Here is a 27,237-nt window from a genome sequence, read left to right on the forward strand (position 1 = left end):
TGCCACACATTTTCTTTAATCCCAGTGACGTTCCACTCTCTGTGCTCTCATTGTGTTGTGACCAGTGGTTTGACATTGTGCTGAGGTCCAGTGTGCTGTGTCCGTGTTATGGTGACCTAGAATTCCTGATGGAAACCCATCAGATATGATCTGCAACTGCATCAAGGCTTCATCGTCATCATCATCATCATCATCATCATCGCCTTTATTTATAAAGCACTTTAAAACAAAAACAGGCTTATAAGAAGGAGTTAAACAACACCAGCCTCAAAGCCTTAAATGTTGATGGTTTTGATGAAGTTACTTCAGAGAAGCTTGTCTATTGCTGTGAAGAAGGCTTCAGAAAATTATTCCTGCTGTTCTCCATAAAACTCTGCAATAACTCTTGTTTCTGTGACGGATGAACTCACCTGTCCGGCACAAGAATCCACACACAAACTTCTGCATTACAGCTTCATTCAGCTGTTTCTTAGATTTAGAGTGTTTACATTATTTCTTAATCCAATTTGCACTACTCTCTTGCACAATCACAGTCATACTATGTACTATGTATGTGTATATATGTGTGAAATCTTTGCACTAGTATTTTATTCTTTATCCAGCTGCTGTAACACAATAATTTAACCTTATGGGATCACTTAAGTATCTGTGCAGAGGAGATGGTGTAAATGTAAAAGAAATGGGAACACTTCTTTGTTTCTTTTTGTTAATTTAAGTGTGTGTGTGTGTGTGTGTGTGTGTGTGTGTGTGTGTGTGTGTGTGTGTGTGTGTGACAGAGGGGGGGAGAGAGAGAGAGAGGCAGGGAGAGAGAGAGAGAGAGAGGGGAAGTGATTGTGATAATTGAGGGCCACCTGTCTATCTCCTGTCTTTCAGAGCACTGTCAGCCACACAGCCTGAGGAGGACCTAAAGAGTATCCTGAGAGTTTGTGGAGCAATCGGTCATGGTAAGTGAAACTGTAACTTTGTGAATTTGTGGAGAAATTTGAGCAAATCGGTGAGAAATGCAACCTTACCGAAGCGTCAGGGAAGACGAAGCGCGCAAGAGATTCGACGTTTCTTTGAAATCATGAGGAAGAAGAGCTCGACAGTGGCATGAAATAATTTACTCTTTCAATATAGTTTGTAGTCTATGATGCAAAGACTGTACGTTTAAAAGAGAAGAGGGAGGGTAAAGAGAAGATGGCAATAGCAGCTTACAAACTAAGGCTCACAGCAGTGCTGTCAGAGTGTTTCCACGGTTTATTTGTAGTTTAATTTATTATGATGCTGTTTGATTTTGTGTTAGGGTGTATCTGAGTGTAGTAACCTTTAAAATAGAAGAACGTGTGTACTGTGGCAGAAACATCCCCATTTACCATCAGCGGTGGAAGAAACACTGAAATCTTCTTTCTGAAGATGCCACACCTAAATAACTTCTTTATCCGTCTTACATCACTCAAAAAAAAGCAAGCAGGCAGTGTAAGGTTGAACGAACGAGCATGTTCAACGTGTAGCATCAGGACAGAATGTGTGACCGCGTAATTAAGCAAGTCAGTGTTTTGTGTTGCTGAAAGTTTGTTTTATATATTGTAGTTAATTGACAGCAACATTCAAGCAGTATATGTATTTTTTAATGCTTAAAGTATTAAATGAGTGTTGGAAGTAAACCGAATCTTCCTCTGTCTTCTTCTACAGATGTCTGATTCCAGGGTGTCCTCGGTCATCCAGGAGTGGGTGAGCTCCTTCCCAGGTCAGGTGCACAGCCAGACCCTCAATTCTGTTGCTTCCAACTCGGCTGCTTCCACCAATCAGATGACGCAGATGGACATGATCTCGTACGGCCAGTCTCAGGGGATGATAAGGGGGGGTGGCGATGACAGAGGGGCCGAGCAGATGATGGGACTATCGTACCTGCCGTACCCGCCGTCCTGCCTTGGCAGCGCCGCCAGCCCGGTGAGCACAAACCACCACCAGAGCCACGCCAGTACTCAGCAGGTGAGAGAAGCATTTAACAGCAGGTCACGAAGTGTTTCATACAAACCACACTCACCCACCCCACTCTCCCACGGCTTTAACGCATGTGTGCTGCTCACTCCAGGACTTCTCCCCCTTCCTCCTGCCCACTCTGCGGGCCCCGGTGACCAAGAGGAGCATCAGCAAGGATAGCGCAGAGTACCGCCTGAGGCGTGAGAGAAACAACATCGCGGTGAGGAAGAGCAGGGACAAAGCCCGCAGGAGGATCCTGATGACCCAGCAAAGGGCCGGCCAGCTGCAGGAGGAAAACCAGAAGCTGCAGATGAGGATAGCACAGCTGACACAGGAGCTGGACACTCTGAAACACATCCTGTCACAGCGGCACCTGCAGGCAGCCGAGGAGGGAGCAGCTGGGCAGTCCAGCATCTGAGCACAGCCCGAAGCCTCGTTTGTACCTGATGTTAACGTCTGATTACAGGCTTCACAGTGTGCCTCAGTAAGGCCTGCGAGAGTCACAGTGAAGCACCTGTTCGAGCATTTTCACCAACAAACATTTGTGATCATGACAAAGTCACTTAGAGGAGGTAATGCTGGGTATAAAAGTGGTTAACTGTAGTTTTATATTGTAAAGGAAACCATAGCTTACTGGCAGTGTTGTAGCTACTATTTAGTACACTGATGTCCACATTTTTAATTGTTCTCTTACCCCCAAACTTTACATTTCTGCACCTCACATGTTGAGCGTAAAAGATTCAAAATGGCAAAATGAACACTTCCAATCTGCTGAGAGCTTTGATACACTCTGACACATTCAGGGTCACACAAAAGGAGCACTAAATGTAGCTTCTCATGACAAGCACCCAAGATTATCTGCTGAAGTAGACTAACGCCTTCAGACAACTCGTTTTGTGATATATAAATAAAATGAACTGAAGTGAATTATAATGACTGCTGCAGGAGGTGGGCTTTATGATCTGTATGTAACTAATGCTAACCTGCTAACCTGATGCTACTGTTAAAGTGCATCCTGTTGTACTTTTGGTAGCTAAGCTAAGCGTTAGTTAGCTAAACCTTACCAAACCTTTGCTTTAAAATGAGAGTTTATGGGGTTGTAAAGGCTAATAATGATAATAATAACAACAATAATATTATAGTCAAAGGAGCTTGGAAAGAAAAGCGTCTGGACTTCTTTAAGTTGCTTGAAGACGTTTCACCTCTCATCCGAGAAGCTTCTTCAGTTTCACCTCTCGGATGAGAGGTGAAACGTCTTCAAGCAACTTAAAGAAGTCCAGACGCTTTTCTTTCCAAGCTCCTTTGACTACGATGACCTGGATGACTGAGAACCTTCACAGAAATAATATTATACCATCCTCCATTTTTATTGAATATAGAACATGTAGATACACTGGCTACTGATACACCTCCTGTGATTGGACAATCAAAGTCAGTGAGTGTAGTTTAGTGTAGGAAAACAGCATGTTTTGTTGGAAATTAGATCAGTAGAAAAATGAAATCAATTGGAATAATAAAAGTTTGGCTAGTAAATAGCCTCAGTAGCTATGATGCTGCACAGCAGCGTTTTTAGGTACTGTTACTCTTTGGTCTGAATGTAGAGGCTATTTATTTTCTAATGCAGGAACTTGAGGCACACAGCAAAAAAAGAAAAAAAAAGAGACAGAGTCAATAGCGAATTTTAGTCATGTGATGGAGGACTTGAGTTTAAACTAAAATGCAGGCGTAGATATAATAAAAGGTAAAACAGTGCGCTGAAGGACACAACCTGGTCATTTGTTTATCTCCAGATTGGAAATGGTGGTTCCTGTTCACATATGGGTATAACTCGTGGACCCCTTTAAACAACGGGGGGGGGGAAGAGTCCCGCTATGTGCGTTGGACCGGAAGGATATGATTTGATTTAATAAACATTGCCTAATCATCTACCTGACTTTTACCGTCTTCGTCAGAGCTGATTGTAAGTGTTGTTGCCCAACGGAGTTGCACAACAACCTGTGGTTTGAAGAGGATTCGATGAAACAGAGAAAAGAGCCTCTCTCTTCTAAAATACAGCATCAATCACCAGTAAATAGAATAGCTGTGACTAAATACATGTGTGACTACTTGAAATGTTTTCAAATGTGTAGCGAGTAATACACTGTTAAAGTGAAAAGTTGCAGTGCTGCCAAATGTTTTTTTTTAAATAAATAAATGATTGCTTGTGCCTATATGAAGTCATTGTCCTCTATGTGTCATGTTATCTGAATACACACACACACACACACACACACACACACACACACACACACACACACACACACACACACACACACACACACACACACGGGTTGTAGGTTGAGGGGTTCCTCAGATACTCTGTGCAATAGTTGCAGAGCCACTCCTCACCCTCTTCTGCCTTATCTAACACCGAGTTGTGTAAATGATGCGTCTCATTGGTCCTCCGGGGCATCCTTCACCCGGGGACACGGCGTACGCCTGTCACATTATTTACCATAAGTTGTCTACCCACAGAAACGGACGTCATTGCCATGGACCGTTGTGCACCAGCGGTTTCCCTTTGTGGGATGGGCAAAGATTTCGACACAGCGGAGGACGGAGATGAGGAGCGCAGAGATAGTATCAGTGTTTTGGGCTGCCAGGGCCTTCCTGTGGCTGTGATGGTAGTGAAGGGACACAGAGATAGGAGCCAGAGAGGAGGAGGAGGAGGGGGTGGGGTGACGAGCCAGACCCTTAAAAAAATGTATTAATTTTTTTCATGGTCCTGTATAACATTTCAATAGTAAAAACAAACCATTTGCTTTTTCCCCCTGAAGAAATTCAGATGTATTTTTATGTTTTACACATATTCAAAACTTGCAAAACACGACTGATAAGTGGGACCGAATGAAGTGGTATGGGAAAAGATTTTTACACAATAGGACATGTGTCAATAACCTCCTCGTAGAGGCTGACCTCAGTTCAGCACTTGAAGGCTTTATTAGACACATAAGGGCATCAGAAAAATTATATCGGCATCATTTTAAGATCGTATCTCGTGGACACAGATTATACAAGTAACCCAACTTTGGTACCCTGATTTTGCTTGTTTCCCACTAAAACGATTTCAAAAGAGCAGTTGTGTAAATATATGCCCCCTGGGAGGGGGGGGGGGGGATGTGTAGAACTATCTTCATGTATTTGGATTTTAATCAGAAAGGACAGTGAAAGTGTGATGGGGGCTTCATGAAGCCTGCTGCGTCCTCAGAGGCATATGAAGATTTCTTGTGTGACCATGTCTGTTGAAATGTCCCACAGCGTTGTGTGGGGCAATCTGTGGTCCCAGGACTGCAACATCTCCACAGAGTGAAGAAAGACCGTATTTCACCTAATCCCTATCGCGTTACTCAACAGCTGCAGACCATACGAACCGCACAGCCCCACTGAAGTAGCTCCAATCTCAAAGCTGCTGCTGATCAAAGGTGTGTGTGTGCTTTCTGGATGGCTTGGCTGGACTTTTGTCTCCAGAGATCAACAACACGCACGCACACACAAAGCAGTATGATCTGTAGTCCAAATATGGCCAGGATGAGTGTTTCACCACTTGTTGCAGTACTTCCGCTCGCTGCGAAGCGCTGCAGTCAGAGATGCTGTTTCTTAGCTTTAGAAAGACTCTAAGGGCTGAGATCTATTGTTTTACTGGTCTCACTAAGACAATCAATAAGAGAAGGTGCTTTTATGACGCGAAGGCTAATTTTTCTACTTTATACCATTTGTTTTTATTTGATATCATTCACAGCTTCCAACAGAGGCCCTCTAACTGTTGAAAAGCTCACATGCAACACTTCAAGGGAAAGTGGAAGCTGTCGCCATTTTTGGTTAAAACAAACACAACCTAATGAGGACTCGCAGCTCAAATGCATGGCATGAATAAGTGACTTGGAATAAAGCGGAACCCCTGCTGTTTAAAGCATCGCCACAGACTTCTTTACATTTACAGTAGCATCAAGTGACATTTACTGAAGTCACACTTCTTGCACTAATGGCGGGCTGCTGCTGCTGCTGCATCACCAGAGGAACAAACCGTGATGGTGCCATCATGTGTAGCCTTTCAGTCATTACCGGCTGACACAGCACAAAGTGCTGTTATCTCTGTGTGCCAATGGATATTTTGTCCTCTATTGCAGATTAAAACTATCAGGAGTCATGATGAAACATGTGGATGCACTAATGAAATCTGTTGTGATAAGATAATAGGATAAGATAATATGGTGGATCACTGATTTCTTCTGGACTATCAACCATTAGAGTGAGTGCACATTTAAATTATATCATAAATAAGTTATGATGGACTGTCTCTCGTTTTTTTTTTCACCTGAAAGCAGCTCTGTAGCCGTGCCGCTGTCTCACACCTGCCTCTTCTCTATGATTTATGGCTCCACCATGCGGCAGGCAGCTCCATGCAGGCATTCTGCAGGAGACAGAGAGAGAGCACTCATAAACAGATATCTCACTCCGCTGCTGATTTTGTATGCTACTTTTACTGAGCAACAAGTTTCCTCCCGGTAAGACTTTTATCCGAGTGATTCATTAATTAACCCTGTAATAAATGAATTCCTAACAGAAGTGTTTAAAACAACTACTGATTCTAATAATTTCATGCTTTTGCTTAAAAAAATCATTTGTTAATAAAACTAATCCTTCTCCAATGTGGCTAAATCTGTTGCTGAGTCATCGCCTCATTTCTTGTACACGATCTTTGATTGAGTGGCGCGGGCGGAGGGAGGGGGGCTGTCGCTCTGGCGATGTTTGCCGATTCTTCTCGAAGTGAGACTCGCCGCTGGCGGAGCTACTGCCCTTTAAACAGACACGGCTCTCCGCAGTTTTCCACCCGGTCTTTGTCCTTCGCTCCACTTCCTGCCGACGCCTGCCCCTTTAAGGTGATGCCGGGCACAGTTGTGCGTTATTGTTGAATTATTCTGTGTCATGTCGGCAGGGATAAACTTGGACTAAACAACACCGTTACACAGCAACCGACGGTGGGAGTGAAGGAGCAAGCGGAGCATCAACCCCTCCTCCGGCGGCATCATCATATGCTCACGCGGCGGAGGGACGTTGGCTGTGTTTAGGGACTAACGGAGAGTCCGGTGTCCTTGCCTGTGTCAAAGGCAAACGATTGTGTTCATCCGAGCCTTGCGGTACTTCTCCGGGACAGACATGTCTGTTTGTGTGGCAGACAGAGCGGAGGAGACGGTGTGAACGCGGTGAAACTCATCCGCTGTCCTCCTCTCTTAAGCCCGCGATGTTTGGGATGTTTCAGAGAGACGACGGGTGGCAGGATTTTGGCTCACAGTTAGCGTCGCTTTAAAGGGTGAGTAACAGTGTGCGCTTTGTTTTGAGGCCGCACAGGGGTGTGTAACACTGGCTGTGTGTGCTGGTCCAGAGTGCCGGGGCAGGTGTCTGCTCAGTCCGCCCGGCCCAGCTGCTCTAACGCCCCTACATCACGCTGCTGTTCTCTCCCTCGTTGCTTCGTTGCTCTTCTGTCCGGCGTACAGCCCAGCCAGCCCCCTCCCTCTTTGTTCACCCCCCTCCCCCCCGTGTCCTTTCCCCTCCTCGCGCGAAAGCTCTTATATAACCCTGTGGGATTCCTTTTTTTCTTAGCAACACTTCCTGGCCCTGTGCGAGGAAAACACGATGACGTTGACCCACGGAGGGGCACCATGTGCACCTGCAGAGGAGACTGCTGCTGAGGGGGAGCACTCAGGGCTGCTAGTGGGGTCCCTGAGAACACCCAACGCTTTTCCATTTAGCTCAGGGTAAACAACAACATGTCAGGCTGTGACTGGCATCACAAAGCCTGTGAAATGTGTTATAGCCAGTAGCTGACAGTTTCTACACACTAATTAGGGGCTTATGTTGACAGTTCTTATGCTATGGATTATAATAGTAATGAGTATATATATTATACTTCCCTAAAGCTCAATGTGATGCTATTAAAATTGGTGGTTTTGTCTAAAAATCCCACACTGAGACATACTTGGCTTCGTGATAATCAGGCTTTGTTTTGAAAGAATCTCGTTCTTTTCCTGTACAGGTGTTTGCACACACACACACACACACACACACACACACACACACACACACACACACACACACACACACACACACACACACACACACACAGCTCTGATTGTATCAGGTTAAACGGAGCGTTTAGGTTTTGTTTGACGATGTCACATAAATACGAATGCAGTGGCTGGAGTAAGTGCACTGCCTCACTGACCTGTCATCGTAAAACTTTGCAAAGCTTATGCAGCGTGCAGTCCACCAGAGCTGCTGTTTCACTCAGACACATTGTGATCACTTCAAAACTAGCATGCAGTGATACCTTCAGGGGTTGTCATGAATTGGGCCTGTGTTCAAAGACAGAAACAGAAAGTTGGAGGTGCGATGAGAGCAGCTACGAGTTGCATCATGGGAAATGTAGGATCTCTTTCGTGTTGTTGGAAATTGAATTGATGAAGAATTCCTGGTAGAGCCTGAGTAGTGCTGGATTTCTTGAGCTGATGCTAATGTTTAGGGCAGGATATTGAAAAATTGGGTGAATATTACATATTAATGATATCAAAGTGGTGGCTACTCTGCTGCGTGATGCAGAGAGCTCTGAGAGGATCTGTAACACAGGAAAGGAAGTCTCTTCCGATATCACAGCAGCACTGGCAGATAACATTATCTCTATCTATTATCTATAAACAGTGGATGCGTTTGTTCTATTAAGATGGGCTTAGCTTTGAAACTGAAGCAGCTAAGTGGACTGTGTGGTGTTGACATGTCAGAGCGTCATATCTGTGTCCCATATTGGTGCTTGATCTGTAATAATGACGAGTAACCTTCTGCTCACACAGTTTTACCGAAGCTCTACTCTTCTGCCCGGGGACCAGCTTGCTCACCGTCCTCCATCCTGGTCCTCTGCCTTCAGTACTCCAGCGGCAATGACATCCCCGGACTCCCCGCCGATAGTTTCCCCATCTCCTTGCCCAGCTCCCCCTCCATCCCTCCCCTCCTCCCCTGTGCCCTCTTCCCCAGCGCCATCCTCCTCCTCGATCCCCGCGCCGCCCTCGCTGCCCCCCACCGGTGAAGTGATGGTGCTGGCTCTGGGCCGGAAGAAGCAGAGAGTGCTGATTGCGCTTTCCATCCTGCCCAACCTCTTCCTGGCCTTCCTGCTCTCTTCGGACCCTCTCATCACCCTCCCCCCTCACCACCACTGCCACCTGCCGGGCCCCGTGCCATCGCCTGAAGTGCTGAACGCCTCAGTACCTTGGGAGAAAGGGCGACGGCCCGGGGACAGCGGGGGCCCGTCCCAGTGTAAGCAGTATACCAATAGTAGCCAGTCTGCTGTGGTGGACTGCGAGAATGGATGGGACTACAATGTCACAGAGGGGCTGAAGAACAACATCGTCACTGAGGTAAAGTTTTACTGTGGGATCCTTTGAAGCTCTCTAATTATGGTCTTGGCCTGGATGATTGTTTTAGCTTGGTGAAGGGAAGATGAACTTCTTTTCAGGTGTAGCTTAAGAGCCTTAAAATCATAAAAAAACTTTTTTATACTATATTGTTTCACCATAGCCTTACAGATCATGAATGCTCACTGTTTTGCAATGCCCTGCAGAACTATGATACAGCTGCACATATACTAACGACTTGGACAAAAAGTCTCCTGCCAGCTCCTCTGAAGGATCACTTTTTTTAAAAATGTGTCGTCTTGTTAACTTTAAATGGCACCTGTGTTTTCTTACCTTCACCGTTTTTCAAAGCATGATGTTGACAGCATTGCACACTTAAATGGATCGGTTATGCTCGGAGGATTTTTTTTACCGGGCCTCCTCAAGTAGCTTTGCATGGTTTATGTTAAAAAAGAAGCCTTCCGTATCTTATACTTGGCCTCAGTGCAGTTTATCTTCTATCTAGAACAAACACTTTTAGCACCGCTCCCTTTGAACCAGCTTAGTTCTGAAAAAATGCCAAACAGAAGGTTGTAGAGCCCGGAGCAGAAACTTTGACCCTTCAGAGATCTGCTTTATTCTCACCACAGGTTTTCTTCATGCATGTGTGTGAAGAAATCAGAGCTTGTTGATTGGTCATAACTGTAACCATAACCTGTGTACAGCATATCCCAGTCTGCTCTTGCTCCTTATGCAATACTGCTTAACCGATTCTTTTGTGTTCAAGTACAGCACTTTCACTCTCTGGGTCTTTATCCTTCTCTGGTTGAATCACTGGTAAAGCTGAGTAGTTTGGTATCATTTCGAAGCCCTCGCAGCTCTGCTAGGGATGAGTTTTGGCCACTGCTATGATGTCACAGCATCATCAGACTTTCATTCAGCTCTGGCCGTGTGGAGGATTGTTGAGCCAAGATGGGTAATAGACACAGAGTCTTTGACAAATGTGAGTTCAATCGATGCCATCAAGGTAGAGAGAGAGAGAGAGAGGGCTTTCAGGGATGTGTTGTCTGAATTGTCAGAGGTCAGACCTCAAAGGTGCTAATTTCACACATCAAAGCCCATTTTGTGGATCTTTAAGCACCCAGTGCTTATTCCTCTTTCATTTGACCAGTTTGGCCATGAGGAGAAGAGCACCTTGATGTTTTTGGTTTTTACAATTTGCTTGACATGATGGTTGCAAAGTGAGTTTCGACAATCCGGTGACTCATTCAGAAATGTGTGTTAACCCACGTCATATTGGCATGTTGTAAGACATGTTTCTTCAGAGAACCATGCCTAGAATGTCAGAGATCAACACCTCGCTAAAGGAGAACAGACCCTGCTTACAATCACATTAACTCTGCCACAGAAGGAGAAGAAAATGATTGGAAACTAAGGCTATTACAGCGTATTGTATGCTGTAACATTATAATCCAGTGTTAAGTTGACGGAACAAGCCGTGCACAAGCACAGGAGTGCATTTTCTAAGTGTTTATGATGTTAAAACTGAGTAGCCTTGATCATTTGTTTCACTGCTGTGAGAACAACTTCCAGTCTTTACACTGCAGTTTGTGTCTCATGTAATCTGTGTGTACACAGCCAGCAGGCAGGCTGAAAGATTATCTTCAGTGGAATATGATAATATTTGTCCTTTAAAAAGAACTGTGGCTCATTATGCTAGTGGAGGTTTGTTTCTCACTGATGTCGCTCGTTTTGTTCACAACAATGAAGCCAGTCATCGGCACCACTGCTGTTTTCTACCTGTCTCGGTTGTTTTTGTTGATATCAGGCACTCTGTGTGTGATGTTCTGACATACGCTGATGTGCGTTTTCACCCAGACCTCTGTTTCAAAGACTGTCAGCCCAGTCCTTGATGGCAGCTAACCTTTCTCACCAGGCTGATCACTATTTGGCCTGTTTCTTTTTTTGTGCCCACATGTGGGGAACCACACCCAGCTCTAATTTATGGTGTAAGGGCAGCTTGCTTGTAACCCACCCCATACCACTGCAGCAAGCTGAAGACACTGGAAGACTTTAGCAGAAGTGTTTGCCTGTAGTCTTCTCTGTCCCTGAGCTTTTAGAGTCAGGCTAACATATTTCATCAGGCTAGCTGGAGGGTGATTGAGCGTTCCTCCAGAGCTGCTTTGCTTTGCTGGCAGTCTGGCAAGCAGGAAGCAGGACCGCCTCTGATCAGCCTCATCGCTTCCACGGGTCAATAAAGACCATCACTTTAATACAGGCAAACTTTACTTACCACCTCTATGCTGTAGATCTGTAAACTAATGCACACAAACTGCCATGCCTGTTGAAATATAAAACAGTGATATTTAACATCCTTTGTCTTTGGTTTAATGTAAAACTATGAATTTGTGACGTGTGAGCTGCGAGTTTGTTAGAGCGGTTGTTCATGTTGATATTATGAGGACATGCTTGCAGGTTTTGTTTATTACTGGAGGCACAAACCTGCTGCTTTCTGGTTCTCTCTCTCTCTCTCTCTCTCTCTAAACCAGCCTGGTAGCTTTCAGGACTTGTTTGTGTGCATTTTCGCCTCATCCTCGTCTTCCACAGCTTTCCACGCGTACGAGTTGCATGGTGTTCACTGTTGTGACTGCGTGTCTCAGCAACGGGACAGCTGATGTTATGTGACGGGCTTTAATGTTTCTGTGCACGGGTTCCAATTATGTAAGGCCGCTTAAATAACAAAAAAAATCACGGCCCTCTGCTCAGTCTCCCTCTAGATCATTAAAACCATTTTGCTTTCAGCAGCCAACAGGAAGCGACGTTAGCAGGACTCAGCTGTAAATGCAAATCAGTGGGTCGGCTTAATGTGATTAAACTCGGATCTGAGAGCAGAGATCTTTATTTTTTTATTTCCTTTTTAACAGATGTGCTGACTTTCTGTGTGGCTAACTCATGCAGTCACACGGGCATTTGTTTTCTAATCCACTCAGTGAACCTCGTACCATTTTATTGTTGCGGTGCTAACGAGTGATTATAGCAATACACCCACTATATGTATCGTGACCACACACATGCATGTGTGTAATGTCGTTACATCTTCCTGTGTTTCTAGTATTTGTCTAATGGGCTTTTCATCCCTATTGTAAGACAGCTGTGTTTACACCAGGGAGTGTATATATCATTTTTGCATAAATGCATAAATGGGCCAGAACTAATGTCAGAGAAAAAACTTTGTTTTTTTTGTAAACTAAAATCTCTGACTTTGTTAATTTAATTAGTCAAATAACACATTTATTAATTAGTAAGTCAAGCGTACTGGCTCCCTTTATACATTTATTAGACTGTGCTACTGAGCTGTCTTTTGAGGGTGGTGTAGCCACTTTTAACTCCACTGCTGTGTGGTGGTTATTACCGAGGGATGTGAACAATTTAGATTTAATTACTTTGGCTGATGTTATTTATTTTTATACTTACACTGCAGTAGATGGCAGACACTATGCAGCCTCTAAATGAACAAATGTGGGGATAACATGCTGTTAAATGATCAGGGGGTTAAAGAAAAACACAGATCACAAACAAGATGGAGGCAGTCACCTCGATGTCATCCATTGGTTAGTGAGGTTAATTATTAATCCCTGAGCTGAGCATTTTCCCTCTAATGACCTGAAACTAGTGAGTGAGCCCATCAAATAATTACGAAAGTGTTTAGTGATGTTAGAGTTGAAGGAGCCAAAGGCTGATTTCTCTAAACTACACAGAAACAGACTTTTATACAAGCAAAAATCTTTTTTGCTTTTCAGCTTATAAATTTGTCCGACACAGGAATGGAGACTTCCACACTGGTGCCATGTTGTACAGTACTAACCATTAATCAAACCTAATTCATCTTTAGTTCAACTGGACAGGAGGAAAAAAAGGAGGTACTGTCTTGTGCTGCCATTCAGCAGTTTTGCTGAATACGCCAATTATTTACCAAATGAAACTGTAAAAGCGACAAAGCACTAAGTGGGCAAAGTATAATTAACAAGGTGTCTTGTTGCTAAATGCCCCCAAAATATCAGCAGTGAAGCAATCTTTGACAACTGATGCATTCAACCAGTCCCCTGAACTTGTGAGGTGTATAAATATATTGCTTCGGAGTTGGGTTCAAAATGGACAATAATGGGATCATTGTTTCTAACAGTTTATTTCAGTAATTTTACATGGCGATTCTGCACCTCTGCCCAGGCTGACCAGATGTCACCATTTTTATTTCTTGTCTCCCTGTCCCACATTTTGAGTAGTTCTGCAGGATGTTGTTTAAAGTTGGCCTTTTACCCAATGCATGTGAAGAAAGCAGAGAAGGCTTATTGCAGTTCAGTGGAGGCTAGGCTGTCTACTGTCACGCCCATTAGGAAATGTTACAAGTTACCAAACAGTCACAAGCTTTGCAGATTTTGTTGGAAATGATGGAAGACCAACCATCTACAAAGAAAATGAAACTGCTTGTTGCTAACTTGATTGGATATTAACTGAAAGACCTCTCTCCCTTCACAGTGGGATCTGGTGTGTGGTCAGTACTGGCTGGTCCCAGTGGAGGAGGTGTGTTTCATCCTGGGCGTCCTGACTGGCTGTCTCTGCTTGGGCTACGCCGCTGACAGGTAATGTATGCTCACACACACCCCCATCAGGGTTTCCTGCAGGTCTGTTTTTCATGGCAAGCAAACATCAGGAATGAACACTCAGCAGCCGGAAGGACAACACATACAGCCAAAAAGTGAGTTAATAAGTTACTGAGGCAGTTTGGAGAGACTGTTTGTGCCTTTCTTGTTTGGTCACTGTGGACAGACCCACATGGCACACAATGGCAGCCCATTGTGGGCTGAGTACTGGGGTGATTAGTAGGGCACATCTGGACACCGTGAAGCAGCCCATAGTGCGGGCTGACTGTGGGCTGCTCACATTTAGCAGAGAGGAGCATCCAATGGGGCCCATTGTAGGCCCACTATGGGTTTCTCACAGAAAACCCTTTACAGGGACCCCAAACTGCTATGGGCTAACCTACAAGGGGCCCATTTCTGTGGGGTGTCCATAGTGGGGACCCAAAAGGACAAAACTGAACCGTGACCTCCATGAACTAGCCTGAAGGACAACACCGCTGTGGCATCTGTGCACAATAAATGTGAGCGTGCTCTGTGCACAGCCCCACAGTTCACCCACAGTTACCCTCCGTGGGCCCACATGGGCATGCTTCCTGGGAACATGTTCCAATAAAAGCCAGCCCGTCTGTGTGCAGACATCTGTGCTGTCAGATCATTTTGTTCCTCATTATTCTCTGTCCTCTTCTTACTTTGCAGTTTCATTACCTCACAGTCGTCATGCAGCACACAGAGACACACTCAGAAAAAGTAGCACGGTTTGCAGAATGAAATTTTCTATAGATTTACTGTGGCCTGCCAGTGCTTCCTCTATCCAACAGCAAGTTGTGGCCTCAGGCCAAAAGAGAAATTTATTATCAAACAGTCCAAATGCCATTTCATAAACTCTTTTTATTTATCACAGTAAGATATAATTTGTGATGGAGGAAAAATACTGCTGTTTACTCAAGAAAATCTCATGGCTGTATTACAAACAATTTACCTCCCACAAGCAATTAATGGCAAATACATTTATGCTAAATTTGCATGCTTTATTTTGCTCAGTGGCCTCGGATGAGTCACACAAGTGAACCAGTGTGTGTCGTTTGAAGGGGAAGCTCTAGTTTTTGGGGGCAACTGCGAGGGAGATGATGCCACAGCTAACAGCTCTCATTAATTTGCTGACCAATTGAGCATAGCATTTGTTTGTTTAGACCGGTGAATTAATGGTGCCTCCTTGGGGGCACATGAAGAAGAAAAGGGAGCATTGCTAAGCTGCATGTTAGAAACTAAACAAGCAAACAAAAACTGGCTAATCATTCATTAGTGAACAGTCGTGCTTTCCACTTGAGCTGTTTTTGGAAACGCAGCTTCCCTAAGCCTCTGTGATTGCAGCATTTCTTAGGCTCTTTCTTTTATTAATTTTTTTATTCTAAACTCTTCGCGAGCTCTAAATTGTTCTGATTAATTTGTTTGTCTGGTAAACTACATGAAACTGGAAGTATAATGGCAGCATTAATGCTTAATGATGCTGTAAAAGTGTAGACTTCAAAGGGTGGCTCCCTGTTGTGTCTAAACTCTGTCAGTAGACTCCTGTCCTATTTTCTGTTCTATTCCCTCTCCGTGTTAATATTTAAGCACACGAGCAGCTGCTGCATTATCAGCATGTACAGTGTGATTTGTTGTTGTGCATCTGCTCCTGTACATGTGTTTTAATTTATCCCTGTTAATTTGAATCTGTGTTTGCTTACTTTGCTGAGTTTTAATCGTGTGTCTGTATCTCTGTGCTTCCCTGCAGGCTGGGCAGGTCCAAGACCCTTCTGACCTCTCTGACCCTCTCGGTGGTGTTCGGGGTGCTCGTGTGTGTCTCCCCGTATCCTTCTGTCTTCATCGTCATGCGTTTCTGTCTGGCGGCGGCCAGCGCGGGAGTCTATCTTACTCTGTATATCACCCGTGAGTGTTTCAGCCTTGAAGGATGGGCGTCATTTGTTTCATCAGAACCCACGGATCATCACACAGGAACAAACACTGTAATATGCAAACAGTCATGCACAGATGGTTTCCTCCACAGTACAGTCACCTACCTGAACTTCACCTGAAATCTCAGAGAGTCTCAATTCAGTAATTCCTCTCTCCTTTTCCTTGTGCCGCTAATGAGGCCTAGTGATCAAATCTACTTCTTCTAGCTTGCATTATATTTCAATGGAACCAAGTTTTGGGGCACATGATATTTATATTCTCTTGTTTTTTTTAAATGTTTAACCTTTCAGAATCTGAAAAGTGTAAATAAAAGATTAGTTAGCTTTGACATTGTGTTGTTTGTTCAGGTCTGGAGCTGTGTGAGCCGTCTCTCAGGCTGATGGCCACCACGCTGGCTGGCCTGACGACTGTAGCCGGGGAGCTGCTGCTGCTGGCCGTGGCCCTCGGGTGCCAATCTTGGAGGGGCCTGCTGGGAGCTGGGTCCGCCCCACTAACACTCTTTCTCAGCTACGGGTAGGAATGTGTCTCTTGTTATTTTTACTCAGGCTTTTACTTTCTGAATCATGAAGGAACCTGGGAGTGGTTTTGCGTAGTGCCTTGATGCCAGCTGACTTATTAAAAGCTTTGTTAGATGGTATTGATTCCAATCCCCTTTTCACACTGAGCTGGTGTCAGAACATATTAGAGCTCCTTTGTTTAAGGTCCGCAGTCCCTCTCAGATCTGGGTAACATACCGCATTATCAGAGATTATAAAAAGATTACTGGCAGCGAATTGCAGGTTTTAATAAGAGAGGATTATAGAACTTTGCTTCTTTGTGACCCGTGCTGGTTAGTTTTTATACTGAAGCAGCAAATTCAGGTGAAAGCAACAAAACCTTAAAGCTTCTAAATAGTTTTAGTGCTGAGTAAAGGTCACCTGAGATCAAAGAGTTAAAGTATATTCCTCCTCCTCCTGCAGAGTTCCTGGGGTGTTTCCAGAATCTCCTCGCTGGCTCCTTCTGTCGGAGCGATCTTCAGACATGAATGCATTCAGCGAGAGAAGAAACTCCAACAGAGACGTGAGGGACGACGAGAGCTTCACAGGTGTGTTTGCAGCACTGACGTTAGATCCTCGTTCTGTAAACAAAGAACAAATTCCCACTTTACCTCACTGCAGGGTTCAGCGCCAGGCGCTCGGCTTACGAAGCCTGCATTATTCATGGAATAACTGTGGCCGTGTGTTTCAATGTATATGACCCTCTCACGCACCACTTCCAAGAGCGGTAATGATGCTCAATTACTATTCATGATTTATTAAGAGCGGATGGTTCCTGCATTAAAATGGAAACATAATGGGACGTAATGACTTGCTGTTAAAAGATGGCCTAAGGCCAGGCGACCACTGAGCTCTGCCACTGTTTACATGTCAAATGTTTCCAGCTACGTAGTGTCAACTTTGCACTGTTCAGTGACCTCTGTGTTCTGCTAGCATTAGCTGTACTGAGGTTGATAGTTGTTAATAGTTGCAAAATCTACATTTTATGTTTCCATTCTGAGTGTATTAAACCCCCCCACAAAGCTTTTAACCTAAATTTGTCCATATTCTTTTATGTCGAGCTCTCATTCACAGATAAAGTGATCAAAGAACATCCCCTTTTGTTGTGATTACAGTTCAGATCAAATTAAAATGGGGATTTATTTGGGTGGTTACTGTAATGCTGTCACGCTAGCAGGAAGGACACTCAGGAATACTGATGACGTGCGGAAATGTTTCATGTAGCAACAAGTCTTAAAGAGAAATGGTGTGAATGTATTTGCTGGCCGTGTTTCTCTCCTGGAGAAGTATCTCAGCACCTGAGGCTAGATGAGGCTTACATAACTCTGACCTATATTTATCACAACAAGATGATAAAGATGTGCTGTAAGGACATGCTATAAAATAATCCTTCACGGCACCACCTACACATGATTGGCATATCAAAGTTAACAATAAGACTGAACTACAGGGAGTGCAGAATTATTAGGCAAATTGTATTTTTGAGGAATAATTTTATTATTGAACAACAACCATGTTCTCAATGAACCCAAAAAACTCATTAATATCAAAGCTGAATGTTTTTGGAAGTAGTTTTTAGTTTGTTTTTAGTTTTAGCCATTTTAGGGGGATATCTGTGTGTGCAGGTGACTATTACTGTGCAGAATTATTAGGCAACTTAACAAAAAACAAATGTATACCCATTTCAATTATTTATTTTTACCAGTGAAACCAATATAACATCTCCACATTCACAAATATACATTTCTGACATTCAAAAACAAAACAAAAACAAATCAGCGACCAATATAGCCACCTTTCTTTGCAAGGACACTCAAAAGCCTGCCATCCATGGATTCTGTCGGTGTTTTGATCTGTTCACCATCAACACTGCGTGCAGCAGCAACCACAGCCTCCCAGACACTGTTCAGAGAGGTGTACTGTTTTCCCTCCTTGTAAATCTCACATTTGATGATGGACCACAGGTTCTCAATGGGGTTCAGATCAGGTGAACAAGGTGGCCATGTCATTAGTTTTTCTTCTTTTATACCCTTTCTTGCCAGCCACGCTGTGGAGTACTTGGACGCGTGTGATGGAGCATTGTCCTGCATGAAAATCATGTTTTTCTTGAAGGATGCAGACTTCTTCCTGTACCACTGCTTGAAGGAAGGTGTCTTCCAGAAACTGGCAGTAGGACTGGGAGTTGAGCTTGACTCCATCCTCCATCCGAAAAGGCCCCACAAGCTCATCTTTGATGATACCAGCCCAAACCAGTACTCCACCTCCACCTTGCTGGCATCTGAGTCGGACTGGAGCTCTCTGCCCTTTACCAATCCAGCCACGGGCCCATCAAGACTCACTCTCATTTCATCAGTCCATAAAACCTTAGAAAAACCAGTCTTGAGATATTTCTTGGCCCAGTCTTGACGTTTCAGCTTGTGTGTCTTGTTCAGTGGTGGTCGTCTTTCAGCCTTTCTTACCTTGGCCATGTCTCTGAGTATTGCACTCCTTGTGCTTTTGGGCACTCCAGTGATGTTGCAGCTCTGAAATATGGCCAAACTGGTGGCAAGTGGCATCTTGGCAGCTGCACGCTTGACTTTTCTCAGTTCATGGGCAGTTATTTTGCGCCTTGGTTTTTCCACACGCTTCTTGCGACCCTGTTGACTATTTTGAATGAAACGCTTGATTGTTCGATGATCACGCTTCAGAAGCTTTGCAATTTTGAGACTGCTGCATCCCTCTGCAAGATATCTCACTATTTTTGACTTTTCTGAGCCTGTCAAGTCCTTCTTTTGACCCATTTTGCCAAAGGAAAGGAAGTTGCCTAATAATTATGCACATCGGTGTTGATGTCATTAGACCACACCCCTTCTCATTACAGAGATGCACATCACCTAATATGCTTAATTGGTAGTAGGCTTTCGAGCCTATACAGCTTGGAGTAAGACAACATGCATGAAGAGGATGATGTGGACAAAATACTCATTTGCCTAATAATTCTGCACTCCCTGTATGTTTTTATAGCTGACGTCTGTGAGCGGCAGACACAGATCAAGGACACAGTTCTGTAGTGAGGTCTCGCTGCAGTCGGAAAAAGTGTAGCAGTATGAGGTGATGAAGAACATCATGTTTCATTTGTTTCATATGATCCATTAAAGGCCTTGAATTTCTCTCTCCACTTAGTCCTATGCTTTTACACACTCAGTGTTCCTGATTGGCTGATAACTGCATATTTGTCGGCTGCACAACCATGATGCGAATTTCCAGTTCTACCACAAGCCAAACGTGCATGTTTGTCTGTTAGACTGCAGTGACTGTGCAGGCCATTTAACGACAGTGAACTCATGTTTCATGTTCAGGAAGCCAGTCTGAGACGTTCTCAGATGTTCTCAGCTTTGTGACGTGGTCCTGCGATAAGCAGCCATCAGTAGCCGTCAGACACTCTGGAATAGACGGGGTCAGCAGCAATACTCAGGCATGCTCACTTGCTACTAAGGGGTCCAAAGTGTGCCAAGAAAATATCCTTTACACCATTACATCATCACCACAAGGCAGGACGGATCGATGTGTATATGTTTACATCAAATTCGGACACGTCCCTCTGTATGTGACGGCAGAAATCCCGTCCCATGAGAGCAGGCAGTTTTGCTGAGCTTTGTCAATTGTAATCTCAGTTTGCTGCTCTTAGCTGTATTCAGATGCTCTTCTGCGTACCTTGGTTGTAATGAGCGGTTATTTGAGCTTCAGTTTCCTTCATATCAACTCAGAGCAGTCTGGCTGAACTCCTCTGATCTCTGACATCAACGAGACATTTTCTCTTAGACTTTCCTCTTAAACCTCACAGCTGGCTGTTGACTTACAGTTAAATTGTCTCATGTTCTGGATCCTTTATTAAACATTTCTGCACAGCTTACAAATGCTAATGTAATGAACACATCACTGTGGTTCCTACTGTAATTGTACGGTTTATTAAATGGCCTCCTTATGGCCAGATTGAGACTCCACGCGTGTCCTCCTGCACGTCTCTTTTCCCCCTAGTAATAAGCTGACAGCGAGCGATTGATCAGCGAGCAACCAGGTCAGGCCGTCCTCGTCTGTGTTACCCGACTGTCATTTTTCTTTTCTCCTCTGCAGAGCTGGATTCAGAGCCAGCCCCCTCCTCAAAGCCCCACCTGTCCTTCCCTGAGCTCTTCCACAGCAGGAACATCTGGAAGAACATGTGCGTGCTCGGCTTCACCTCGTAAGTCATCTCACACTCCTGACATTATTTCAGCAACGCAGCAGTTTGGAGTCACTCCTTTGTGTTTGCGCAGTGTCTCATTTACAGCTCTGGCTGCCGCTGCCTCATATTTCATGCTTAAAGTGCTGCGAGACTCACCTTTGCTCGCTCATCTTTTCTATTTAAAACCTGTTTGGAAACACGAGTGCTTACTCTTTTGTTTCTCTGCCCTTCCTCCCTCAGATTCATCTCTCACGGCATTAGTCACTGTTACAGCTCTTTCCGAGGTGACGTCAGGGGCACCGCCCCCAGCTTCTATTGGACGTACCTGCTCTCTGTGTGTGCAGGCGGTGGGGCCTGGCTGTTGCTTTGGATGACCGTAGACAGGTGCGGTCGCCGCGGCATCCTGCTTCTTTCCATGACGATGACGGGGCTGGCCTCTTTGATCCTCCTGGGACTCATGGAGTGTAAGCCGGCTTTACTTGGTAGCAGAATAGTTTTCTCCAAGTAAATCTAGAGTCAAGTAAGGAAGGCTATTAATAAAAGTCAAGGTGGGCACAGTTTCACTTCAGTACCCTGCTGTTAGAGAGCCATTATGTTCGGATTAAAATCTTTGTTTGTTCAAATCCTGACTGGAATTTAAGTTGATGCTGATTCTGGGGCCATGTTGGATCCATCCCTCTCACACATCCTACTGCTCTCACTTCAGGCATTATGAAGTGTATTAGGAGCAAACCACTCAGCCCTGTTAATGGAAAAACCCGACCTGTGTTTTTTAATTTTTGCTCCCCCTCGACAACATTGTCTATGGAAAATCTGCTGTTGCCCAAATCTTGGTCTCCCCCTTGTGGCTGAAACCGAGTATGGCTTTCAGTTTATGTAGGACACTGCAGTGACAGCAAAGTCAAAGCTGTGTCCGGCCCTGAGCTTTAATCATGCATCAAAGCCTGAGAGGACAGTGGTGAGTGTTGTGGATCCTCTCAGTGGATGTTTATTGGTCCCTATGATCTGCAAAGGCTCATGGAAGCAAGATGTTGCAGTTTGATTCATAAATTAGAAAAACTAATGTCATAATAGATGCATGGTAGAAATGCTACACCTCAAAGGTTATCCCTGCTCTCCTCCCCCCTGTTAGATCTCAGTGAGACGGCCATCACGATTTTCTCAGTGCTGGGTCTCTTCTCTTCCCAAGCCACCGCCTCCCTCTGCATCCTCTTCACTGCAGAGGTCATGCCTACCATCATCAGGTAACACAGCAGCACTCTACAGTCACTCTGCAGCTCTTTTACTACGATGTTGTCCTTCTTGTAGTGTAGGTGAAAAAGAAATGCCAGCGTAGAAGGCGTTGATGTTTTTCTGTCAGTAAGAGCGTGTGTGGGCTGCCAGAATGAATCACAACATGTGAAATGCAGCAAATATTAAAGAGAGGAAATTAAACAATTTGATACCACAACAACAGCTGTCTTTCTAAGTAGGAGGAGTTTCAAAAACAATGGAAGTATTTTTCCAGATTTAGTATTAAAAAAATCGATCTGTTATCTAAGAAAATAATTGACTTTGTGGAGAAGAGAGATGAGAATACTTTGAAGTACAGTGAGATCTACAAACAAGCATCGTTTCTAACTCTGTGTGAGGGCAAAACAATCAGCGCCCAACAGACGACGGGAAGGACGACCTGCTCCGAAAACCTCCCCGAGGCCTGAAAAGGACGCATCGGTCCCCCCTTAAAAAAAATCATTATTTGTAACAGATGTAATAAGCTGAGACTTTTAATGAGTTTGGGTTCATCAAATCTTTATAGTTATTATAGCTGTGCGTTTTGCATTTTGTAAATATTTTTTCTTTCGTTTTTGACTTTTTGTTTTAATTCACTTAAATTTAATTGGTTTCCAGAGCAGCTTTAGTCATTTCAGTTTAGCCTTTAGTTTTATTTATTTTTTGCTTATTTATTTGTTTATTTATTTATCAAGTATTAATGTGTCATACCAGAGGCAAGATTTAGGAACATCAGTACAGGCATAACAAAAAACACACTGTTTGAAAATCTCAATAATCGCGAGCGTGGCAGCCTCATGAGGCAAGGTGGGATAATAAATTTGGCCAAACTAACAGATACTAAAACTAAGAAGTTTTTAAGTTCACAAAATTTTAATTTTAGATTCTTTTTCAAATTTTTTTATTTTATTTTTGACTTAAAATGTTTTTTTCACATTTAGTTTAGTTGTAATTAACTACAATAAGCTTGGGCTAACACAACAGCTGAACCTAGTTATAGAGTCGTCAACAAAAGGCTTAACTGAGTCACCATGTTTACCATTAAAGAAACTACCATTAAAGAAAACTGGAAAAATGGGACGACTGTGGTTCAGGGGTTTTGGGAAGCTCATCTGTAACCGGAAGGTTGCCGGTTTGATCCCCCAGCTCTCTCTGTCCTGGTCGTTGTGTCCTTGGGCAAGACACTTCACCTACCGCCTACTGGTGTTCCTCAGAGGGGCCGATAGCGCGATATGGCAGCCTCGCTTCTGTCAGTCTGCTCCAGGGCAGCTGTGGCTACAACTGTGGTTTGCCTGCACCAGTGTGTGAATGAATAGTGGAATTGTAAAGCGCTTTGGGTGCCTAGAAAAGCGCTATATAAATGCAATCCATTATTATTATTATTATTATTATTAAAAATGATAATTGATGAAAAGATAAGCAGAAATTGTATTAAGTGTAAGTAAATCTTGTCAGTTAACTGTGTGTGTGTGTGTGTGTGTGTGTGTGTGTGTGTGTGTGTGTGTGTGTGTGTGCAGAGGGAGCGGTGTAGGAGCCGTGCTCGCTCTGGGCTGCGTGGGCCGTCTCAGCTCCCCTCTCATGGACCTGCGAAACCACTACGGCTACTTCCTGCACCACGTCGTCTACTCCTCTCTGGCTCTGCTGGCCGTGCTGTCCATCCTGCTGCTGCCCGAGAGCAAGAGGAAGCCACTGCCCCAGACGCTGGCCGACGGTGAGCAGTACAGACGCCCCCCGCTGGGCAGGAGGAGACGGGACAATGTGCCGCTGCTGGCGACCCCCAACCCAGAGACCTAAAATACACAGAGGGACGGACTCTGTTAACACCACTCACTTTTACAGCCAGGACATTTTTCATCAATCATGTTCATGTAGAGGACAGACAAAGCAATATAAAAACCTAATAGGTAACCCAGAGCGACGGAGAGAAAAGGGCTGCAACAGATCATCACCGATCAGCATCCACGACACTGATGACAGCGATCAGACTTTCAGCTTTTTAACATATCATCGCTACAGACGTTAGCGATTGGGTGGAGCTGCCGTCATCTTCGTGTTTCTCTTTTTCCCGCCGTTCAGATGTGTGTTAATGTCCTTGTGAAGACACACAATCTTCACACGCATCTCCATCTCTTTCTGGCCGGACGGCGGCTCCCGCCCCCGCCGCGTGAAACACACCAGCACCCACTGCTGCACGCCATCCTCCATCCTGAGTGTGTCCATCACAGAGATGCTAGCTGCTTAGCATATTTGACTTGAAGAGTGGTCGTCGGTTATTCCTAGCATTTGTTTTAACCTGGAATCATGTGTTTGTTTTCTTTTTTTTGCGTGTGTTTGCTGCGTATGACGACACAACATGTCCTCAGAGCTGTACAAAAGTCAGTTTTGTACCATTTTCTGTGACCTTTGTCGTAAAACCGTCTAGCTCTCCGAGCGGAGGAGGAACCACAGTTCTCAGACGTGTGATGTAACACTTGACAGGATTGTTGGGGTTAAACGCCTTGTAAATACTCTAGAGTTAGTTTCTTTAACTTCCTGGGGCATCTGAGTTGTGTTAAAGCAGACCCTGTGGCTGGATCCTTACAGTACAGTATGCTATGCAGTGAGGAAAAGCACTTTGAATCTTTTTTCTCTCTTCCTTTTTTTTTTTTTTTTTTTTTAAATAATGTTGAATCATTTGATTGAAGTCTTCAAAATCAAGGGAATAACAAGTCAGCTATTATAAATATTTGGAACAAAGGCTAAAACTTCTCTGAGCAGAGAACAAATGGTGGAAATCCACTCACTGACTCTGGCCTGGAGCCAGCGGTGTTTATATGTCTGTTTATATTTATGTTGTTCTTAAGCTTAATTAGTAAATTATCCAGAAGCATTAAGCTAAACTGGGTTGACATGGAATGAACCTTCCATTCTCTGGTGTCATTATTCAATAACAGTCAAGCTGTTGACCGTCACAACATTCCTATCTGCATGTCTGAAATCACTGAAGGGCTTTTTTTATGTATGTCCTCAGAAGCTAATAGTCAATACGTCTCTAGATGACCAGTCTCAGCTGTAAGAGAACAGACGGGTACCACAAACTCTAGTAGAAGTTTTTAAACGGCACACTTACTTTATTTTTTCTGAAGCTGAACGTGGAGTTATGATGGAGGTCGTCTGTTATTTTTAAATGAATGTTTATTCATGCTGGAGAAAGGACCTGATGATTACACTCCATTGGATTTGAATGGGAGTTGCAGAGGGCCCCGGAGCTCCAAATTAACCCCTGACTCCTCCTCCTCAAGCACGCTCCTGCGAGGTTTTCAGTCTCTAGTATGCTGGCTGAAGCCGTATCACGTATGGCACAAATTCAACCGTGTGTGTATGAGTGTATTTTCCCCCCTCAAGTTCACACCTGTGTGAATCTGTGTGTGTGTGTGATTTTAAACAGGATGGAGGTTTTGGTTAATTTGGACTCTGAGCACTGAGCACTAATTATGAAGGACGCACACCTCAGCTGATGGTCTCTTTCCCCGTCAGCCTTTGGTACATCTTTTTTCTTTTCCTGTGTATGTTGCACTCAAATCCTAACACTTATACACTGATAATTATTATCACTATGATTAACTTGGGTCGAATAATGTTATGTCTGACAACATTGATGATGTGTTCAATGATGAGTGTGATGCAATTAACTATAGCCTGATTTCATGTCAAATAAAACTGATTAAAAAACGTATGATGTGAGCAGTTTTGACTCGGGCAACCTTGATGTATACACTTCATTTGAAGAATCACTTTGAAAGTTTCTTCCTGTCCGTTCTTCTTTGTTCTGCAGGAATTTCAGCATCTCCTTTTTCATGCATGTTGTCCTCGTCCTGTGCTCCATGATGTTTTAGAGGTCATGTAACTCTGGGTTTAGTTGGCCTAGAGGTTTCTTGGTGATTTTAAAGTCATATTATTCACATATTCCCCGTCACAGTTGCTAACAAGGCTTTTTGGGTTTATCTATATCCAAATCAATACCCCAATGATCCACGTTTCCTATTCTGTACACATTTTGGAGGCATATTTGTAAAATGGATGTGTGGAAAACTGATTTTCTTGAAATGCGGATAGAAAGGATTATCAGCTAACCTAAGCAAACAAAGTTTGATTAAAATATGAATGAATCGTTGTAATCCCCATTATACGCAGGGTTGTATAACAGATGTTGTCTCTTTGTGCTGCTTGACTAAGCAAATTAAATAAGTGGCTGAGTAATCAAGTCGTGAAAATAAAGCGATGGTCTTTAGTGAAAACTGAGTGATTATTTCAGCCTTACTGTTCTGACATTTGGTGCGATTTTCATTCTCGGTACATAGAAAAACAATGAAATACACACACAGTCTTAAATTTGATGTTTAACTGAATGATGTGATTATAGGTATAAAACATTTTTCCATTAATGTAAACTCATCAGTCTACATGACTATTTCTGCTGGGTCTATATTTTGCGAAGGGTGACGGCACATAAAGAGGTGGCCTGATCATATCTCAGTGTGAATTGCTGTTTAATCTCTCTGATCTGTTTTGGAAAGACCTCTCGCCGTCTCTGAAAATCTGATCTGCCAGCTGGCTTAGAAGCGACGCTCTCCAGGAGGCTGACCACCCATCTATGATGAGAAAGAACGAGTAGCAAGGGCACATAAGATGATAGCATGAGACACAATATACTTTATAGTGTAAGGGTTTGGTCTTTATGAGTCTATGCAGTATATAGTTGGTCTTCTTTAGTTAGAGGCAGGACATGCAAACTAAAAATGATAACAGAATATTAGAAGAAGCCAAAATTCCTACAAAAATCTGAAAAGAAAAGCAAATAAAATGGAATCAGAAGCTATTCAATGTCGATTTTATCATCTACATTTTCTGTATTTATTCATTCACTTCTACTATGAAAAAAACTTTAAAATGTACGCACTGGTATACATGGTACAATTTTTAGATAAAAGCTGTGAATAGACTTTAAGTTTTATTCATAACTGCTAGATGGGCATCTCTGACAGGCATCACTGAGACTCTGTGAGTTATCTGTCATCGAGGACAATAGCAAGGAGATCGTCAAAAAGCCAGCTCGAGTTACGCTTCAGTGAAAGGAAGAATGGCAACAGCTCATTCAGTGAATAAGAGCTGCTGAAAGTCAGACGTGTCAGAACTACGGTCCAAAAGCTCATAAAGCATCGGACACAACTAACATTCTAAGTTGATAATAAAAATCTCTCAGGTTT

General features: G+C 43.8%; 2 protein-coding genes across 2 annotated transcripts; both read left to right on the forward strand.

Moving 5' to 3' along the window:
• Positions 1-846: 846 nt before the first annotated feature.
• cebp1 (CCAAT/enhancer binding protein (C/EBP) 1) lies at positions 847-3,130 on the forward strand. The gene is made up of 3 exons (XM_080865453.1): positions 847-944; positions 1,675-1,974; positions 2,078-3,130. The coding sequence occupies exons 1-3, from the start codon at positions 942-944 to the stop codon at positions 2,381-2,383; spliced, it is 609 nt and encodes a 202-aa protein (XP_080721579.1). The 5' UTR covers positions 847-941; the 3' UTR covers positions 2,384-3,130.
• Positions 3,131-6,758: 3,628 nt separating this feature from the next.
• Positions 6,759-26,244, forward strand: slc22a17 (solute carrier family 22 member 17). Its single transcript, XM_080865025.1, has 10 exons — positions 6,759-7,315; positions 8,850-9,410; positions 13,923-14,026; positions 15,801-15,955; positions 16,330-16,495; positions 16,942-17,066; positions 20,632-20,737; positions 20,960-21,183; positions 21,852-21,963; positions 23,509-26,244. The coding sequence occupies exons 2-10, from the start codon at positions 8,937-8,939 to the stop codon at positions 23,783-23,785; spliced, it is 1,743 nt and encodes a 580-aa protein (XP_080721151.1). The 5' UTR covers positions 6,759-7,315; positions 8,850-8,936; the 3' UTR covers positions 23,786-26,244.
• Positions 26,245-27,237: the final 993 nt, after the last annotated feature.

The sequence above is a fragment of the Rhamphochromis sp. 'chilingali' genome (genome assembly GCF_963969265.1).
Source record: "Rhamphochromis sp. 'chilingali' genome assembly, chromosome: 18".
NCBI lineage: Eukaryota > Metazoa > Chordata > Actinopteri > Cichliformes > Cichlidae > Rhamphochromis > Rhamphochromis sp. 'chilingali'.

Bases quoted from the DNA above. Each gene is read 5' to 3' on its own strand.
- cebp1 (XM_080865453.1), top strand. The intron at 1,975-2,077 runs GTGAGAGAAGCA...TGCTCACTCCAG, and splicing joins GCCACGCCAGTACTCAGCAG to GACTTCTCCCCCTTCCTCCT.
- slc22a17 (XM_080865025.1), top strand. From the start codon at position 8,937: ATGACATCCCCGGACTCCCCGCCGATAGTTTCCCCATCTCCTTGCCCA. The intron at 17,067-20,631 runs GTGTGTTTGCAG...TCTCCTCTGCAG, and splicing joins GGACGACGAGAGCTTCACAG to AGCTGGATTCAGAGCCAGCC. The intron at 20,738-20,959 runs GTAAGTCATCTC...TTCCTCCCTCAG, and splicing joins TGCGTGCTCGGCTTCACCTC to ATTCATCTCTCACGGCATTA.